This window comes from Geotrypetes seraphini, chromosome 4, assembly GCF_902459505.1.
Source record: "Geotrypetes seraphini chromosome 4, aGeoSer1.1, whole genome shotgun sequence".
NCBI classification, from domain to species: Eukaryota; Metazoa; Chordata; class Amphibia; order Gymnophiona; family Dermophiidae; genus Geotrypetes; species Geotrypetes seraphini.
The window spans coordinates 286,777,266-286,797,880 of NC_047087.1; the positions used below are offsets into that span (position 1 = coordinate 286,777,266).

The 20,615-nt window shown below is 44.6% G+C and overlaps 1 protein-coding gene across 9 annotated transcripts in view; it reads left to right on the plus strand.

Moving 5' to 3' along the window:
* LOC117358641 (prominin-1-A-like) overlaps positions 1-20,615 on the plus strand; it is a 256,473-nt gene that overhangs the window by 169,793 nt on the left and 66,065 nt on the right. For all 9 annotated transcript variants that reach the window (XM_033940092.1, XM_033940091.1, XM_033940084.1 and 6 more), the window contains one exon: positions 5,844-5,990. In XM_033940092.1, the coding sequence (XP_033795983.1) occupies positions 5,844-5,990 (147 nt within the window). The remainder of the gene's footprint in view (positions 1-5,843; positions 5,991-20,615) is intronic.

The following is a 20,615-nucleotide window of genomic DNA, read 5'->3' on the forward strand; positions in this document are numbered from 1 at the left end:
TTCACAGAGTTTATTTTGCAGCTGACTTAGGTCACTATTCCGTGACATCCCTGTTTTTGGGGTTCTACGCGTCAGGAGTGTGTTAACAGCTTTTGCCACTGTTGCAGTGATATATACCTTGTGTATGTGTTTCCCCACTCTCTCTGCTTGAAAAGATTTAACTATTTTAATTGCGACTGTACTGTTATGCCTCACGGTGCTTAAGAAAGAGATTCAGCCCTGTGCTCAGCCGCCCAGTCTTGTTTTTTATGCCATTATGGGTCGGCAGAAGGCAAATTGCTGCACAGTGATGTCAGCGGCATGAGAGTACCCTGTGTTTCATACGGGTATCTTCTTGTCTCTCTCGGTGTCCCTGAAGGGTGAGTCAATGTAGGTTTAGAGATTTTCTTATTCTTTGTGCCTCTGTGCAGCGCTGTGTGTGTCTGGTAGCACTAAAGCGCTGTGTGTGTCTGGTAGCACTATAGAATTGATTCCCGAACTGTCTTTTCTATTTCTAGTGTGCCAGGGACTGCAAGTTTCAAAGCTTCTTGCACAGATTTCTTAGGTCACCATCTTCTCATGGTACCTGCTAGACAGTCCTTCAAACTGGCAGGAAGAGCTGTGTGGCTCCTTCTAACTAGGGACAAGTTACCTATTCTCCCAAACCCACAGAGTAGCAAATGCTATGTGGCTGTTGGAATCATTCCTGAAGCTCTCTTTAAGGATGTGAGCTTTATCTGATAACAATTAGGATGCAGATTGTTTCCCATGGGGCGGTCAATGCAGCTTCTAGATTACATCTATTACATCTTCACTTTAAAGGCAGTATGTTTTTGGCTAACATTATTTGGAGTTAGTACTGTTATCAGAATTCCAACATACTCCATCTTACATTTCAAAGCTGGATTTTTTTGTGGGAAAGTTCCTTTCTTCTTCCAGAATTTACAGCTCTTGTCCAGCCGTTCCCCGACTGTCTGCTTTTCATTTTGAAGGGATCTTCACTTCTCTGGTAACTCTTTATGCTTTCTCGTGAGGGGGATTCACTATGATGTCAGGTCAGGGGGCTTTGGGCATTTTTCAGGATGCTTGCCTATTTGAATCCTCCTCCCATTTCAGATTCTTTCTTGGAGTGACCATGTATTGAGCTTCCAAAGGTTACGTTCATGCGAGACTCCTTTTAAGTGTTACTGGTACTCGGGGCAGTAGTTTTAGTTCTTCCGGAACTAAGAGAAGTTATTCCATTTAATTAATAGTGCCTAAGATAGGGGAATTGGTCAGATGGGGGCTGGATCTCATTCTGGTAAATTAGTTCTCAGAGTTAGACATTTCTGCAGAAAAACTGTGAGAATATTTACAATTTCCCTATGGTCACCGAATTTGCACTATCTTCGCTTAGCTCTCATTGAGCAGCGCTATCAGTTTTGGCAGATGCCATTTGGCCTAGCCACGGCTCCATGAACATTTTAGAAAATGAGGGCAGTAGTGGTGTTTTGGCACAAACAGGAGATTCAAGTACTTTTTTTCTTAGACGACTGCTTGATTCAGATGTCTTCCAGCCAGGTCAATTTGTCAGACACAAACTGGTGATTTCTTTTATTTGAACTTCTTTTCTTCAATTGTTTGGATGTGAATCTTCAAATTTCCAAAGAGCTCTTTTCTCCTGTACTAATTATTGGAATATCAGGGGATGTTGTTCACGTAGGAGAGGAATGTGTTTCTTCCCAGAGACTGGGGCAACAGATTACAGTCTCAGGTTTGCCTTCTTCAGTCACCAAGAACAAGAGTATGGGATTCTGTACAGGTTCTAGGATCTATGGTGGTGACTCCACTGGGAACTTCGGCTTGCTTTCACATGAGAACGCTACAGTGGTTCCTGGTATCTCAAGGCTCCAATTGTAGTATCTAGTAGGCTCCTCAAGCGTCGCTCAATATAATTTGGTGGCTCAACGAGATTAATCTTTTCAAACGCATGCCTCGGTCTTTGCTGAACTGGCTCAAATTCACCAAACATCCCAGGCTGTCGGGTTGGGGGGCTAAGTGCCTTCAATACTCAGCACAAGGAGTCGTATTAAGAGGAGACTCAGTACTCGTTCATTCTTCTGGACTGAAGCATGGTCGGGCTATCGTTTCAGGAGTTTCAGACCATTCTTCCGGAATGACTATAAAGGTCTTTTAGGACAGTGTTATGACAGTGGTATTTCTCTACAGCCAGGAAAGTATGTGATGTACTCAGTTGGTGAGTAAAGTAATGGTTCTACATCACTGGGTGGAATCTCATCTTCCTCTTCATTTTACAGGACAGGAAAAGGGTTTAGATAGACTTTCTCACCACAAAATCTGAGCATGGACCATCTATTGTATGTTAAAATGTACAGCGCTGTGTATGTCTTTCAGCACTTTAGAAATAATAAATAGTAGTAGTAAAATCTTCTACATCCTGGAAATTGGGAACTATTTGCTCAGGTGTTCCAGCTCTTTGTATAAAGGTGAGATCTGCTAGAACTAGAAGACCTCATGGCCTCATCTCGAAATTCAAAGCTTCCTAGCTTCTTCAGCAGACGCAGGGAGTGGCAGTCAGAGGAGATAGCAGCGTTGCTTCTTTCTCGCCTCTGGTTTCTATTTTTAAGTGTTTTCCCCAGGCTGATGATTGGATGGATTTGCCATCTCAAGCTCGCTTTCAGGGCACAGTAATTAGAGAATCTCTGGATTGGCTGCACCATCCTTGCTATGCGGATCTGATGAGTCTTTCTACGACCAAACTCTTGAGATTCCTGGTTTCTCCGAATTTACTCGCCTAGGGTCCGATCAACATGGATATTCATCCTATTTTGGTATTACGACCTAGCTTTTGAAAAGTCATGGCTGACGTGTAAAGGTTATGCGAAGCAGGTTATTTCTTCTCTTCTCCAGGTGATACAGAAGTCTTCACCTGTGGCTTATGCTTCCTTTTGGAAGCTTTTCTTTTCTTGGGTACTTCTCAACATTGGCACCCTTCCAGAGTTCTATGATTTATATTCTTTCTTTTTTGGCATCAGCGTATTGCCAAGGGCTTAGCGTTCAATTTCCTTCAGCTTCAAGTAATCTTAGCTTGTTACAAGGGCTAGGAATCTCGCTCTTCGCTTACTTCTCAGCTTCATGTAGTTCAGTTCCTAAAAGGAGTACAATATATTCGTACACCTCTTAAGAAGCCGTGTCCAGAGTACAGTCTTAAGGTACTTCTTCGCAGTTTACAGAAGGCTTAATTTCAACCCTGTCGTTTGAGACTCTAAAAGGCTGTGACGTTGAACACGGTGTTTCTTGTGGCCATGGCTTCAGCTCAGCGGTTTTATGAGTTGCAGGCCTTGTACAGCGGGGATTCTTATTTCTGATTTACAAATTCTGGAGTGTCAGTTCGGACAGTACCACAATTTTTTTCTAAGGTGGTGTCATCCTTTCTTTTATGCCACTCTCACTTTCCCTTCCTTCTTCCTGGGAGGAGGAATGGGGAGGCGAGCTTTTCTTCACTGCATTTTTTTAAAAGTGCGTAGCATTCTCCACAATGTGTAGGTTTCTAACGACTTTTAGTCGTTTAGATCACCTCTTTGTATTCTTCAAGGAATACGACAAATGTATGGCAGCGTCCAAAGCCTCCATCGCTCGAAGGGTCCAGGAGGACATTCTTTACGTTTACTTGATGGCAGGGAAGCGGTTGGCGGAAGAACTTCATGACCATTCAGCCAGAGCAATGGCGGTTACTTGGACATAGTCCAGAAGTTTTTTCCTTGAAGGAGTTTTGTCATGGCAGCGTTTAGTGCTTCGGTTGTTGCGGAGGCGTCATTTGCTTTCCACCCAGATTGAGGATTGCTTTGCTACATCCCATTGGTCTCTGGATTTATCTGCTGCTGTTGCTAAGGAAGGAAATATTATGTTCTTACCTGTTAATTTTCTTTCCTTTAGATGCAGCAGATGAATCCAGAGCCCTACCCTTTCTGGATATTGACTGTTGGTTTTTTCTTTTGCAACTTTCGAAGTCTGTTATTATTGATACTTGTATTCTGTATTATTACCTTTTGAAATTTGTTATGGGAAAGACGTTTTTTACATGCTAAGCATATTGATGGTTACGGATGCTTGGGCAAGGAGCAATACTGAAGATGCAGGAGGTATGCCAGCCAATAGCCATTGATCTCTGGATTCATCTCTGCATCTAAAGGAAACAAAATTAACAGGTAAACATAGAAACATAGAAATAGACGGCAGATAAGGGCCCATGGCCCATCCAGTCTGCCCACCTTAATGTCCCTCCCCTACCTTTGCCCTGTGAATAGATCCCATGTGCCAATCCCATTTTGCCTTAAAATCAGGCACGCTGCTGGCCTCAATCACCTGTATTGGAAGACTATTCCAGCGATCAACCACTCTTTCAGTGAAAAAGAATTTCCTGGTGTCACCTCGTAGTTTCCCGCCCCTGATTTTCAACGGATGCCCTCTTGTTGTCGTGGGACCCTTGAAAAAGAAGATATCTTCCTCTGCCTCGATGCGGCCCGTAAGATACTTGAACGTCTCGATCATGTCTCCCCTCTCTCTGCGCTCCTCGAGCGAGTATAGCTGTAATTTGTCAAGCCGTTTTTCATATGGTAGATCCTTGAGTCCCGAGACCATCCGGGTGGCCATTCTTTGCACCGACTCCAGTCTCAGCACATCCTTGCGATAATGCGGCCTCCAGAATTGCACATAAGAACATAATTTTTCCTTACACCAATGCCTAAGCTTTGTCCTCATCTGCACAAGCCTCAAACACTTTAAAATCATAAGTAGCAACATTCTAGAGTTCAGATTGTGATGTCATAATGTCTCATTCCACCAATGCCTCAGTTCTGTCCTCATCTGCACAGGCCTCAAACACTTTAAAATCATAAGTGTTCGAGGCTTGTGCGGTTAAGGCAGAGCTTGCAGGAATGGGACAGAGACAAAACTCATGGGGACGGAATGGAGAAATTGAGTTACTGTGGGGATGGGGACCCCATGTCATTCTCTGGTACTCAGCTTAGAGTGCCCATAATGGAATAGTCCTTAGTGCAAAATTTCAGCACCATTTTTTGAATATGACCTTATCTTTGCTTGGACATGTAAGTACCAATTATGGTGAGCATAACTGCACGTGCCAGTTATAGAATTACTCTATATATCAACTGCCTCACCATTAGGCAAACTGTGAGCCCTCCAGGACCGATAGGGAAAATGCTTGAGTAACTGATTTGTAAGCCGTTCTGAGTTTCCTTGGGAGGACAGGCTAAAAAACTGAATAAATAAATAACCAAAAAAAGAGAGAGAGCATTGGAATATGAAAGAAAGAGGGAGGAGGAGGCTATCAGAAGAATGAAAGGACTAAGAGAAGACAGCAAACAGAGATAAGAGCAGGGGCACCTTGTGGGAGGGTGAGGAGAGATGGGGGCCATGTTCAGAGTCTTTGTGGCAACTCATTTGCATAAATCAATAGAGGCTAAAGATCCAGACCAAAGCGTGGAGCCATGAACAATAAACAGTTACTCATTAGTAGGACAGGCCCTGTGAAGAAATTAACGTACACACTTTGGCTTGAAAATTTGTTTTAAGTTTGGTAGAGTTTTCCTGCCTGTAGTTAGCCATCCATATTTATCATTATTGTTACTAGTCTAAATAAGATTTTGTTGTGGAAGGACTGGGGTAGGAAGCTGGGCAGGGTGGTACTGTATGATGCTATTTAATGTGCTGAAAATCTCTCTGTTAAAAAATGGCTCCCTTGGGCAATGCTGCTTACAAAAATGCATTTTGGGGGTTTGTCATATTTGGAGCAATTTAGAAATGACATCTCTTGTGGCACTTTATTTTCATTAAAATCCTAGTATGCCAATGAAATCAATGCAACACTTGGAAAATTAAATATCAGCCTCCCAGAGATAAATTTCTTGGATGAAAAACAGACATCGGCCCTGAAAGAGATATCCGGTTCTGGAATTGATAAACTGAACTTCATGGGCATAAGTAACCAGGTGGGGTTTCTTTAAAGTCCTTCTATATCAGCCATATCATCCTAAGAGATGACAGCAGAAGTGTTTGTACAGAATGTGAATGCCAGTAACTCTCTTGATTGGCATGGTCACTGATAACTTTATGGTAAAAGTAATTTTTTCTTGAATAATAGCATACACCTGGTTGTATGCTGTCTCCTATCCTATCCTGCCAATGTGATAAAATTTGGTCTAATGGTTTGATAACATAACATTTTTAGGATGTTTTTATTTTTTTACATTTTTGTGCTTACCTATCTGAAAAAAGTCCTTCTAAAATTTAAACAATATTACTTGTGTAGCGGGCAACAATTGTTCCTAGATATCCTTGTAAATGAGGTGTTAAATAGCAAGGGGTTAAATGCTTCTTACTGTATTTTTATTAATTGGACACTTAAAATGAAACTTTTTTAAAAAAAATTTATTTTCATAGTTGCATGTTTTGGAATCCTAGAGAAAGTTTTGTTAAAAATCATTTGCATATGTACAGTAATTAAATAATAACTCTGTAGCTAATGCTTACCCCCTCTTTTATGAACGCATAACGTGGCTTTTAAGTTTCAAGTTTATTTAAGATATTTGATATAATCGCAATATCCAAATCTAATGTGATTTACAAAGATTAAAAATAGGAAAAATAAAAAAATCCAACAAACAGGACATTAAAAACAATTATGACATAAAATTGCAATTGAGAAGGAGGGGTTAAAGAAAATAGGATTAAATACAATTCCAAAATAAATGAAAAAGGATGGGTAAGGAGACAAAAGGTTAGGAAACGTTACCCACTTAATTTCTACTTAACAGTGTTTCTTGTCCAGATAAATTCCAGAATGAGCGTCGGAGCAGTTACTGCCGCTGCGGGTGCTAAAACCTGCGCTATGTGTTCGTAAAAGAGGGGGATAGTGTTCAAAGGTCAACTAGCTAGTACAGGGGTCTGCAACCTTTAAGACATAAAGAGCCACTTGGACCCGTTTTCGAAAAGAAAAAAAAACTTGGAGCCGCAAAACCATTATAAAACAAATCTAACACTGCATATATTGTTTCTTATCTTAATGCTATATACAGGATCACTAAATTGAAAATAAAATCATTTTTCCTACCTTTGCTATTTGGTGATTTCATGAGTCTCTGGTTGCACTTTCTTCTTCTGACTGCATCCAATCTTTCTTCCTTTCTTTCAGCCTCCTGTATGTTTCCTCTCCTCCAGACCTCATTCTCTCCCCCAACTTTTTCTTTCTGTCTCCCTGTTCCCCCTTCTTTCTGTCTCCGTGCCCTCCCCCAAGCCACTCGGTTTGCTGCCACCGCAATCGGGGAACAGCCCCCAAGCCACCGCCGTCCCAAGCTTTCCTTGCAGAAGTGTTGCGCTGACCAGCATTCCGCTCCCTGACGTCAATTCTGACGTAGGAGAGGAAGTTCCGGGCCAACAAGGCATTTCTCCTCATTCCATCCAGCCTGAGCCCCATCTCTCCTTGATCCAGCATTTCCCTTCTGTGTCTGTCAGAATTACCATTCCACCTATTTTCCAGCATCACCCTTCTTTGTGTCCATCTCACCTATATCCCTATCTCACCACTTTTTCAGAATCTTCATTTGTCTCTGTCCTTGTCTTTACCCCATGTTCACCATTTGCCCTTTCAATGTCTTTATCTCCCCCCCCCACACTTTTTCAGCATTACTTCTATATCTCTATTTCACCTCCTCTTCATGTCCTCTCTGTATCTCTATCCTTATTCAGTAGGTCCTGCTTACCCTTTCTCTTCTTTGTGTCACTATCTCCATTTTCAGCTTTCCCCCCTTTTCCTTTGTTACTGCACCCTGTAGCTAGAATCTTTCCACCCTCCCTCCACTCCGGCCCAGCCCAGTATGAAAGATTTCCTTTTGTTTCCCTCCCCTCTCTCTTTCTCTCTCTCTTCTCCTCCCTCACCCACGAGTCCTGCATCTGACCCTCTCCCTTCTACCTGCACCTGGCAACACCCCCCTGCTCCGCGGCTCTCTTCAGCAACTCGTCAGCAGCAGTGATCAAGACAAGCTGCCGACATCGAGGCCTTCCCTCTACGAGTCCCGCCTTTGTGGAAAAAGAAAGTTGAAACAAGCGGGACTCGCAGAGGGTAGGCCCCGACGTCAGAAGCTGCTGCTGAGTTGCCGAAGAGAGCCGCGGAGCAGGGGATGTGGCCGGAAGCAGGTAGAAGGGAGAGGGAGATAGGAAGGCTGTAGATCTCCGGAGCATGACACCGACCCCGGCCAGGATGATTTCTTTTTCAGGCACCTTACAAGTCCAGCGTCGCGGCGGGAAATAGCCATGCTGAGCAGTGAGCTCAGCACTACACAGATGAAAGCCTTGCTTGCTGATTGGTCCGGCGGCACGGCGGGGCGGGGCCGCCGGACCAATCAGCAAGCAAGGCTTTCATCTGTGTATGTGCTGAGCTCACTGCTCAGCATGGCTATTTCCCGCCGCGACGCTGGACTTGTAAGGTGCATGCCTGCGTGACACACTACCGGAGCCGCAGCAAAGGTGGAAAAGAGCCGCATGCGGCTCTGGAGCCGCAGGTTGCCGACCCCCGAGCTAGTATTTGTAAAGCAATACAAATGGCGATGAATATATCAGAGAAATCCAGTGTAGTAACGAGCCTGGCTGCAGAGATTGAAAGGTTAAAGCTGAGGCAGTGCTGCAGTGATATGAGAAACATGTTCACTCAATAAAGCAGATGGAAATACTGATGGTGATACAATATCACTGTAGAAACCGAGGCTAATTATTAATATTTTTAACAGGCTTAATGAGTAAAGTGCTTATAGTGCTATGAATGGGCATAAAGATAAGTGCCTTCCATTCATAGCACTATAAGCACTTTACTCATTAAGCCTGTTAAAAATATTTCCAAAAAAAAAATTGCACACGTCACTTTACCAAGACCAATGATGATTATACTACCTCAGTAAGGGCACGAAAAATTAATAAAGTAGTGCCTTGGGTGTTTGAGGTCTGGTAAGTTCTTGTAAACCATGCCGAGCTCCACAACATCCGTGGAGATGATGCGGTATATAAACTTAAGGTTTAGTTTAGTTTAGTTTAGTTTGATATGAGTTTTGTTCTCTATTGTAGCAACAATATTGCCATAGAAAATGATAATCAACATTAAGGAAGACCAGAACAGTAATGGAATTATTAACATGTACTTGAGATGCTCATAGCTACACAGTTTCACCATAGCCAGTTGTGTGTGTCTTGTGTTAATACCTCTGAATATAAAACAAATATTGGTAAACAAACAAATTGTAGTTGATGCTTTTATATTGGACTAACTGTTGATCAAGGAAACTGTTGGGATAGCCTCCTCCCACAAAATATCAACATATTAGTGAAGTGACAAATTGACCAACCACCCTCCCAGGATATTAACTAGCCTTTGCTGGAGTAGTTAATGGACAGAGGCAAAGATGGCCTTCAGCCTTTTCAGTCAGAAGAACAAAGGTGATTTCTGGTCCTTGACAAAGGAATATCAAGTTAATCTCTTATGAGTTCTGTACTCACTACCCTCTGTCCTGGACTATATGACTTCTCTTTTGTTGCTTACATTGCTGCTCCCCCCCCCTCAAATAGCTGTTTCCTGAGTGCCTTCTTTGCTATTCTCCTCTATGGCTTCTTCGAGAGGGTCTTCCTCTTTTCAACTACAATTTCCCCTTTGTGACACCTTCCTGGTCTTTTTCTCTCCTGATCGTCTACTATGGCTCTTTTTAAAATGCGTCCTCCTAATGGGTCTCTGCCTTCCTCTTGCTTGTTTCTCGCAAAATGTCATTCAGCTTCTTTGGTCCCACCCTCTGGAATCCCTTCCCACCATACATCCATCTAAACCAGGGGTGTCAAAGTCCCTCCTCGAGGGCCGCAATCCAGTCAGGTTTTCAGGATTCCCCAATGAATATGCATGAGACCTATTTGCATGCATTGCTTTCATTGTATGCTAATAGATCTTATGCAAATTCATTAGGGAAATCCTGAAAACCTGTCTGGATTGTGGCCCTCAAGGAGGGACTTTGACACCCCTGATCTAAATCCATCTGTTCTCTAAAGTGTCTGGTTCCACCATCTCTTAAGTGTCTTCTCTACCCTTTGGTTTCCTGACACCTACCTACTAGACTCTAATTTGCTGTAAACTGCATAGTCGCCTGTATGGATCCCATGCAGTATATCAAGTGCCTAGAAATAAATAAGATGCCGGGGGACAGTGTGATTCCCTTCCTGCACACAGAACAGCTTTAGGCTCCTGGCAATTGTGATCAGTTATGCTCTTCCCCACCTGCTTTTTTGTGTTGGTTCAGACTCCTGTTGTTGGTGGTAATCAATTGCCACCTTTTTACCATGATGATCTGGATTTTCCATGGTACCCTCTGATTCTTCAGGGTCCCTCGTGGTAGTAATCAACTTTACATCCAAGAAAAGAATCTGTGCACTAAAATCTTCTGCCCAATGTGTGGTGTTAGCAGCCAAAAAAGCAAACAGGATGCTAGGAATAATTGGGAAAGAGATGGCAAATAAGACCAAGAATATTATAATGCCTCTGTATCACTCCATGGTGCAACATCAGCTTGAGTATTGCATTCAGTTCTGGTCGCCGTATCTCAAAAAAGAGATATCGGAAAATAGAAGGGATTCAAAAAAAGAGCGACCAAAACAATAAAGGGGATGTGACTCCTCTCGTATGAGGAATGGCTAAGGAGGTTAAGGCTCTTCAGCTTGGAAAAGAGATAGCTGAACCATGAGGGGAAGGGAGGAGTATATGATTGAGGTCTACAAAATCCTGAGTGGTGTAGATGTGAATCAATTTTTACTTTTTCGAAAAGTACAAAGACCAGGAGACAGTCAATGAAATTATATGGAAATACTTTTAAACCAAATAGGAGGAAATATATTTTCACTAATTGAATAGTTAAGCTCTGAAACTCATTGCTAGAGGATGTAGTAACAGAAGTTCTTGTACAATCTCTCTGGCAGCTGAACGACTGGGATCTTGTATCTCTATTAGCTTCAGCTGCAGAGCAACTAAAAGAACCCTCCCCCTTTGGGATACCTGCCCAAGAGCTTCCTGTCTTGTTCAGTTTGATCCTGCAGCTTCACTGCTTGGTTTAATCTCAGTTAATTCTGCTCCTGATTTGTTTTCAATTCCTAGTCTTATTTTGATTTTTTTTTTTTTTTCGCCGGTTTGCCCCACGTGCTGCGGATCAATTCCGTGCGAGTGATCCTTCGGCGGGAGATCGTAGACATGTTAATGTTTGTCTGCTTCTGGAGGGTGCTCTGTAAGCCTGAAACTGCAGTAAGCCCTCTAGACCACAGTTCTTCAACCGCCGGTCCGCAAAAAAATGTTGCCGGTCCGCGAAGGATTCGGGTCCCCAGCCACAGCAAAAAGTGCCGGCGTCAGCTGACGTGCAACTTCCTGTTGCCGTCGCTATGCCGACACTCCTGCCTTCCACCTCCTACTCCTGCCCCACGGTATGTCTCCGCACCCCCAGACAAGCAGGGGCAGCTTTGTGTGCTTTTAACTTCGGCACACAGCTGCCCCTAGACAGTATTTTAGCGCGGTTTCATGAGGCAGCCTCGGGGCCTTTGATAGGCTGGCCCATATCGCATCATCAAAGCGGACCGGCCTACCAAAGGCCCCGAGGCTGCCTCATGAAACCGCAGCTAAAATATTGCTTAGGGGCAGCTGTGTGCCGAAGTTAAAAGCACACAGAGCTGCCGCTAGCCTACATAGAGGAAACATTTGCTTGAGAGGGAAGGAGGGAAGGGAGTAGGGGTGCTCCTGGACAAGGGAGGGGAAAGGGCTACTGCTGACAGGGGAGAAGGGACGAGAGTTACTGTTGGATAAGAGGAGGAGGAAAGGGAGAAGGGGTGCTCCTGGACAAGGGAGGGGAAAGGGCTATTGCTGACAGGGGAGAAGGGACGAGAGTTACTGTTGGATAAGAGGAGGAGGAAAGGGATAAGGGGTACTCCTGGACAAGGGAGGGGAAGGGGCTACTGCTGACAGGGGAGAAGGAAAAGGGAAGGGAGGAGAATTACTGTTGGATAAGGGGAGGAGGAAAGGGAGAAGGGGTACTCCTGGACAAGGGAGGGGAAGGGGCTACTGCTGACAGGGGAGAAGGAAAAGGGAAGGGAGGAGAATTACTGTTGGATAAGGGGAGGAGGAAAGGGAGAAGGGGTACTCCTGGACAAGGGAGGGGAAGGGGCTACTGCTGACAGGGGAGAAGGGGAAGGGATGAGAATTACTGTTGGATAAGGGGAGGAAGAAAGGGAGAAGGTACTGCTGGACAGGGGAGGAGGAACATTGGAAGGAAACAGCTAGCAGGGAGATTAGAGGAGGGGAAGGAGTCAGGATGGAATGGAGAGATCAGATGAGGGAAAGGGGAGAGACAGAGGAATGACAAAATAGAAAGAGATTGATGCTGGGAAGGGGGATCAGATGAAAAATAAGGAAAGAGGGACAAAGATGCTAGATCTGGTGTAGGAGAGAGGGGCATAGAAAGAACGCACATACCATATGGAAAGGGGAGGGGTAGAGGGCAGACAGTGGATGGAAGAGACAGATGCTGGATTGAAGAGACAGAGGGCAGACGCTGGATGGAAGAGAGTGAAAAGAAGATGAAAGCAGAAACCAGAGACGACAAAAGGTAGAAAGAAATAATTTTATTTCTATCTTGTGATTAGAATATATCAGATTTAAAATATGTATCCTGCTAGAGCTGATGTTAGACATAACTGCGGAGTGCAAAGCCCAGGCAGTGCGTCTTTAGCTTCCAGCTGGCTTAGGGCTCTCTCTTACCTGGAGGCAGTTGCCCTAGTTCCACTCCCCTAACACCATTCCTGCCATGTGTGACTGTGGTATTCTGTTAGCATGATATTTGTGTAGCATTCTGTAATAATTTGGCTTATTCAGTTTTCTTGATAGTAGAGGGGATATATGTGAAGGGGAGGGGAGACGGGGGTTTTGTTGATCCTTGCCCTGTATTATTTATATTTATAAAATGACAATTGTACAGAATATTGTTTCTTTTTAGACTTTAATAAAATATGTTCAATATAAAATCATAACTATTTGAGGCTTGTGCGGATGGGATCAGATGGTTAATGGTACCGAGCTCGCGGGGATGGGGCGGCAATGGGGTTTTTAAAAATTTCAGTCTTATTAGTTTGCCGGTCCACGAAATAATTATTTTATTTCTGCCGTCCATAGGTATAAAAAGGTTGAAGAACACTGCTCTAGACAGCCTGTAGATTGAATCAGGTCTCCAGGTTCGGGAGCCATCTCTCCCCTGGTTCGTTAGCAAAGGGGTAGAGCACAGGCTGCTGCAGTTCCGAGGAGGTACGCCGGGATCGGAACCGCGCCACGTGTCTTCCCTGATTTCCCTGAGGAGTCCTGATGGTCGTGATCTGAGGTGGCAGGGAAGTTGAGGCGGCCAGAGGATCTGAAATTCCAGTTTAATCAGCTCCTGAAGTATGATCTTCCTATGCTTGCACTGTGTAATGCTAGCTGCCATTGAAATGCCCTTGGATCACAGAGTTTGCCGATTTTGGGGGTCCTCAAATTGGGGTTTTGGGGGGTTTCCCTGCATGCCCTGGTCCCCCACACCTGTAAAATCCTAAAATCGCAATTTTTAGCGTTTTCCTGCGTTTTTAACGCCCGTTTTTATGTCAAAATCGGCACCTGCGGTGGCTATCTTGGATTTTTGTTAAAGTTTTTAAAACTATATTTTTTTGACTTAGAAGCTTCCTTTTTGCTCCAAACTTCACAGATTGCCACCTCAGGACCGGATAGCATGGATTCATGCTGTAAATCCGGCGGATGCTTGCGGTTGCGCAGCCGCGTATTCTGTGTGCCGGGGCCCGTCAGGGGCATTTCTAGTGTGTGGATTCCGCACTTTCCTCCTCCGGGGAGGACCTGCTTTCCTCCATTGCTGCCAGAGTCACGTTTCCAGCGTCCGGGACACCGCAATTGTGCGCAGTTCCAGGGAAAGTCATCGATCTTCAAACAATTTCAAATCCGAGTCCTGCTAATCGTCTCAGGCCGCCGAGGACTAATTTCTTCCGGACATTGTGGATATGTTGTCAGGCTTTCATGAGAAAGCGGGCTATGCCTGTGTCTCCCTTTCAGACTGCGGTGCGGCAGTATGTACAGCCTTTGGATTCCAGCATGTCAATCTGATCCTTGCTGGTTTGCCTGAACATCAGCAGCAACTTCCCGCTATTGTTGTGGTACCTGCATCACTTTCTAAGCCGTTGCTGTCACATGGCGATTTGGCGGGTCCTGCTGTGTGACTAGCCTAGCAGATCTCGGAGATTCCCAGAATGCTGATTCTCACGATGTGGGAGAATATCGGATGGTACGCAGGCTAATTCCAGTTGCCTTCCTGATTCTATCTCTGCATCCCTGTGGACATTGGGACTTGATTCCGACTCTGCAGTTCAGGCGGAGTGTTCAATCATGTGTTCCACGTGCCTGTTCGCTGCATTTCTGGATCGTGAGGACTTGGCAGAAATGCTCTTGGAGGTTGGGGGGCCTGTGAGGGTCCCCTGAAGTGCACTGAGGTCATGGCTAAATTGTATCCCATGGCTTCGGAATTTTCCATGCGCCTAGTCCGGCCGTGGGTGGATTTGGCGGTGGCTCAGGTCCCTAAATGTACCTCCTTGCCCTTGGATGGAGGGGTGGTCCTGAAGGATGTCTAGGACCGTAAGCTGGATTTTGTCTTGAAGTGCCTTTTTGATTCTGCTGCGACAGGGGTGCGAGCTGCAGCAACCACTTCCTTTGTGGCCCAGGCATGTCATACTACACCTCTATGAAATTTTGACGGTTTTTGCTAAGCTGGGAGCTTATTCAGTTTCTGCTAGGAGAATGTTATGGAATCACCAGTGGTCAGGGGATTCTTCACCCATGGTTCGCTCTTATTTGGCCAGAGTTTGGATGACCTTGTGGCAAGTGTGCAGGACCGTTAGCCTTATGTGCTTCTTGGCCCTGGTTCAAGTCCACCAGGGAAGGTCTTTGACTGCAATTCTTCCGGCCAGTGGCGGACTTCTTCATGTCCTTTCCCGAGGGCAATCCGGACAGGGCCGGCTGCTGGATCTTGCGGCTATAAAGCCGGTTCCACAGGGCGTCTTGGGCTCTGAAGATACTCGATTTGCTTTGTCGTGTCAAAGAAGGACTCCGTCGATTGCAGATCATTTCTGGACTTCATAGAGGTACATGCATTCTTGTGAGTTCCACGTTACCGGATGGTATCGATGCATGCGGGGTTACAGTACTGGCACCAAAGGAGTTTTTGGCTTCCTTGGATCTCACGGGAGTGTATCTACACATCCTTCTTTTCCCAGAACATCAGATGTTCCTGTGGTTTCGTGTTCTAGGGAGGCCTTTCCAGTTGGCTGTGCTCCCTATCGGTTTGGCATCGGCACCCAGAACCTTTACCAAGTTCTTGGTGGTGGTGGTGGCTGCCCTTCTGTGATCTCTGGGTGTGTTAGTGCATCCATCCCTCGCCAACTGGCTGATCAGAGCTCCCTCGTGAGAGCAGGGCCGCTTGGCGGTTCGCCTAGTGGTGTCTTGGCTGGAACGTCTCAGATGGGTGATCTTTCTGAAAAAGGTTGCCTTGTGCCAACCAAGGTATTGGAGTACCTGGGTATCAGGTTCAGCACGAGGCTGAACTGAGCGTTTATTTCAGATTCCCGGAATCTGAACCTCCGGTGTGCGATTCGGGATGGGTTGCAGTCCCGACTCAGCTGGCCTGACGGTTCCTTCAGGTGTTGGGTCTCATGGCAGCAACCATGGACGTCTTCCATGGGTGAGAGCTCATCTGCGTCCTGTTCAGTTTTCTCTATGTGTTCAGTTTGTGGCCTCTCCTGTTTGGGTCCTTCGTTCAGGGGTTCTCTAGCTTCTCACCCGGCTGTTGTCTGGTTCTTGCGGGGGGCAGGGAGGCTGGGGCCTCCCTTACAACTGCCTTGCCCATCGTGGAGCCTGAATTTGGTCCTACACTCCCTGACTCGTCCACTCTGTGAACCCCTGGATGCAATCTCTCTGAAAGATCTTACCATTAAGACCATCTTTCTGGTGGCAGTCACTTCTACACAGCGAGTGTCAGAGCTTCTGGCTTTGCCGTGTAGAGATCTTTTCTCTGCGTCACGGTGTCGGCGGTGATTTTGAGGACTGTGCCTTCTTTTCTTCCAAAAGTGGTTTCTTCTTTCCTCATAAACCAGGGAGTTCGGTTGCCAGCCTTTGTTCCTTCGGGTTCCACGTCTCGGGTCCATGTTCTGCGGTCTTTGGCTATCTGGCATCTTCTATTGGGATACCTAGGGGCCTTACATCTGTCGGCCCATCTGGTTGTTCTTGCGGCCCCGCGCATCAGGGTTGGTCTGCTTCCGAATCTTCTATTTTGCATTGAATGCGAGCGGCTATTTCCGCGGTCTGTTTGGCGGTAAAGAAGAAGCCTCCCCTTGGGGGGAGGCTCACTCTTCTGACGACTGGCTTCCTCATGGGCTGAGTCTCACACGGTCTCGCCTGTAGAGACTTGTCGGGAGACCACGTGGGCTTCCCTTCATACCTTTTCTAGGTTTTCTAGGCTCGATGTGGCGTCTACGAGTGATACAGTCTTTGGTGTTTCTAATCTAATCTAAACCTTAGGTTTGTATACCACATCATCTCTACATTCGTAAAGCTCGACACGGTTAACAAGAGTTAGGGTTTCTGTTGTTGCAGCGGGCTCACTGGGCCATCCCTGAGTTTTGGGGACTGCTTTGGTACGTCCCAGCCGTTCAGCTGCCAGAGAGATTGTACAAGAATGAAAGACTAGATTTCATACCTCTGCTAATCTTCTTTCTTGTAAATATTCTCTGGCAGCTGAACCCCCGCCCATCTGTTTTTTGTCTGATTTGCAGTCGCCTATTTAGTAACTGGTAAGCTGGATTTCTGTCTTTGACCAGCCTCACCAAATTTCATGCGTATTCCCCTTTGTTGGGTTTAAGGGTTGATGGGGGTTCCCTGGGGGGGGGGGGTGCCTCTTCTAATCTTCAGGCTGTGTCAGTGTTCCAGGATTTCCTGGGTTTTGCAGTTTATGATGTTTGCATTATCTGTTTGTTTCCAGTTGGCCATTTTTGGCCGTAGTTTTTGATACGACACGACACTGAACAGAAATTAACTGGTAGTGGGAGTTCCCGTGCCCTCTCTCTCTCTTTTCTTCTGTTTCCTGTTGTCATAGGTCTACGTGGCTTTTCTACTAACTGAACAAGACAGGAAGCTGTCGGGCAGGTAGCCCAAAGGGGAGGGATCTTTTAGTTGTCCTGCAGCTGAAGCTAATAGAGATACTTTCCTTAAAACTAGAACTTATAAAGTAAAGACAAAAGACCACATATCTGACCCTTGGTCAAACCCCTGTGGAGTACCACAAGGATCTCCATTATCACCCATACTTTTCAACCTCTACGTATCCTCACTGGGCACCACTCTAGACTCCCTAAATATAGTCTCATTCAGCTACGCAGACGACATAACAATCCTTCTCCCCTTCAATACCCAAGACCCCAACTCATCAGGACGACTGGAAAAAACTCTGGAAACGGTAGAAACATGGATGACCAACCACAAACTGAAACTGAACACGGATAAAACCAAATTCCTGCTGCTAGAAAAAGACAAAGAACCTACCTTAACTGATCTGATGACAAACGCAATCACATACCCAATACAGCCAGCACTCAAAATCCTGGGAGTAACGATAGACAGGAGATGCACAATGCAGACTCATACCAACAAAACCATCCAAAAAGCCTTCTACACCATGCGCAACCTGCGAAAAATAAGAAAATTCTTTGACAAAACACAATACAGGATCTTAGTCCAATCACTTGTACTAGGACTTGTAGACTACTGCAACAGCCTTTACCTACCCTGCCCCGCTTACATGACCAAACAATTACAGACAGTACAGAACACAGCACTCAGACTTATCTACTCGCTAGGAAAATACGATCACATCACTAATGCCTATCTCGACTCACACTGGCTACCGATACAAGCAAGAACTCAATTCAAACTATACTGTCTATTATTCAAAGCACTAAACGGAACAGCACCTCTCTACCTAAACAGCCGCCTAACCCGAAACCTCTCAACTAGAGTAAGGAGAACCCAGACCCCATTCACCTACCCCTCACTCAAAGGCACAAAACGCAAAAAGCTATATGACAATCTACTTGCTACACAGGCCGCGAAAATTGACCCCATCATATCCAAGCTGCTGACCACAACTACGGACTACAAAGCGTTTCGAAAAGATATAAAAACCATACTATTCAAAAAACATATTCCAATATTATAATCTACCATCTTCTTCTCTCCCTTCATAACCTCCTGCAACTCACAACCAACTGCAATCTCGTCCCCATAGGCAACATCTAATCTAGTAGCAACGGGCGAAAAGCCAATTCATTTCTAGAAACACAGTTTCCCCAAATACCGAAAAATCAGATATAAAAACCTAGGAACAGACGATCTTTTGGTAACATAAGATTATGCTTTGTAATGTTATGTAATGTAACATAAGGTTATGCGTTGTAATATAACATAAGGTTATGCCTGGTAATATCATGTAATGTAAGTTATGCAATGTACTGGAATTATAAGGTAAAATAACATAAAATAACTATACGTAAAGTCTTGTAAAGTTATGTAAGATAAATTATGTAAGATAAATTATGTAAACTTAATGCAAGTTATGCAAGCACGGTAAGGATAATGTAAAGTAACACAAAGTAACACCACGTAAAGTTATGTAAAGTTATGTACGAAAAGTTATGTAAAGTTAGGTATGCAAAGTTTGTAAAGTTATACAAATAATTGTATTGTCATCGCCTGGAAATGACCAGCCATCTTCTAATGTAATCCGCTTAGAACCGCAAGGCACAAGCGGAATAGAAATCACTAATGTAATGTAATGTAATGTAAGATACAAGATCCCAGCCGTTCAGCTGCCAGAGAATATTTACAAGAAGGACGATTAGCAGAGGTAAGAAACCTAATCTTTCATTGATGTATCTGGGTTTAAGAAAGCTTTGGACAAGTTCCTGGAGAAAAGATCTATAGTCTGCTATTGAAATAGTTTACCTTGGGATCAGTAGCATGGGATGTTTCTATTATTTAGGTTTCTGCCAAGTACTTGTGATCTGACTTGGCTACTTTTGGAAGCAGGATACTGGGCTAGATGGACCATTGGTCTGACCCAGTATGGCTATTCTTATGTTCGCCTGTCTGTATGGATTTGGGCTCTTTGAGACCGCAGTGTTACTGTGGGATCAGGCCTTAAAGTAGAGCTCCTTAAAAATTAAGATCAACCTGCTCCATTTTTTATTCAGCAGCTGCTATTTAGTTGCCTTTCTTATAAAAGGATCCTTTTGTATTGGTTTCACAGATCTTAGGTTGAGAATCCTTGTCCTAGACAGTTCATAAATTCATATAATTCTTCAATCTGGACTCCCCTCTTATGCTCCTCTGTTAATATTGGCCTTCTCACACTTCTTCCAGCAGTAATCAACTTTCTGTTCCTTATGTCCACTGCTCACAGCTGGAAATTACTAGACACTTTGCTTTTTTGTTGTTGTTGTTGTTGTAGCCACCACCCTCTGAAACTCCCTGCCTTCAGAGCTGAACTTTCATATCTTCATTTCAGAGTCTTGATTATAGCCACATATTATCCCTGTCATATTTGGCTGCCTGTATGGTTGGCATGGAGAAAATCTGATAACCAATGTTTAAGCACAGGTGACCAGGGCCTGTGAAGCATGGATGGTGCAGCTGTGGCCACTTTGTTGGACAAACTGGATGGCCTTTTCCAAGCAGGGACCGTCTATTAAATGTCAAAATGTACAGCACTGCGTACTCCTTTCAGCGCAATACAAGTGATAAATAATAGTAGTAGTAGTCTTTATCTGCCGTCATTTAATAAGTTGCTGTATCTCTTAAAGCCCATTTGTTTACCTTAGCATTTTCCAGCCATCATTGACCTATTCCCCTGACCTGGCTGGCAGTAGTAAGGCTTTTTCTCTCTTTGTATTTTTGTAGTTTAGGAGAGTATAGCGTAGTGGTTAGAGGTACAGCCTCAGCACCCACAGTGCTCCTTGTGACCCTGGGCAAGTCGCTTAATCCTTCACTGCTCCAGGTGCTTTAGAGAGATACTGAGCCCACCAGTACAGATAGGGAAGATGCCTGAGTACCTGATTTGTAACCCGTTCTGAGCTCCTTTGGGGAGGACAGACTAAAAAATTGAGTAAATAAATAAGGTGGTTTTTGTAATTTTCCATCTCTGTTCTCTTCTTGCTTTCTCTTATTTTCACCTGTCCTATTCCTTTTCCATGTAATTTCAATTTTACAGTGCCTTGATTTTGTTGAAAGTTGGCATAGCGAGTGCTGTAATAAAATTAAACATAAATCTTGAGGAACAATGAAAATACGGCACATATTTCTTTGGTCTAGTGCCGATGCCTTGATGGCTGACGCTGTTCACAAATTCCATACTTGTGCTACTTCGATTCCATTATGCAGGTCATTCTATAAGTGGGTGCATCCCTTTAGGAACCCC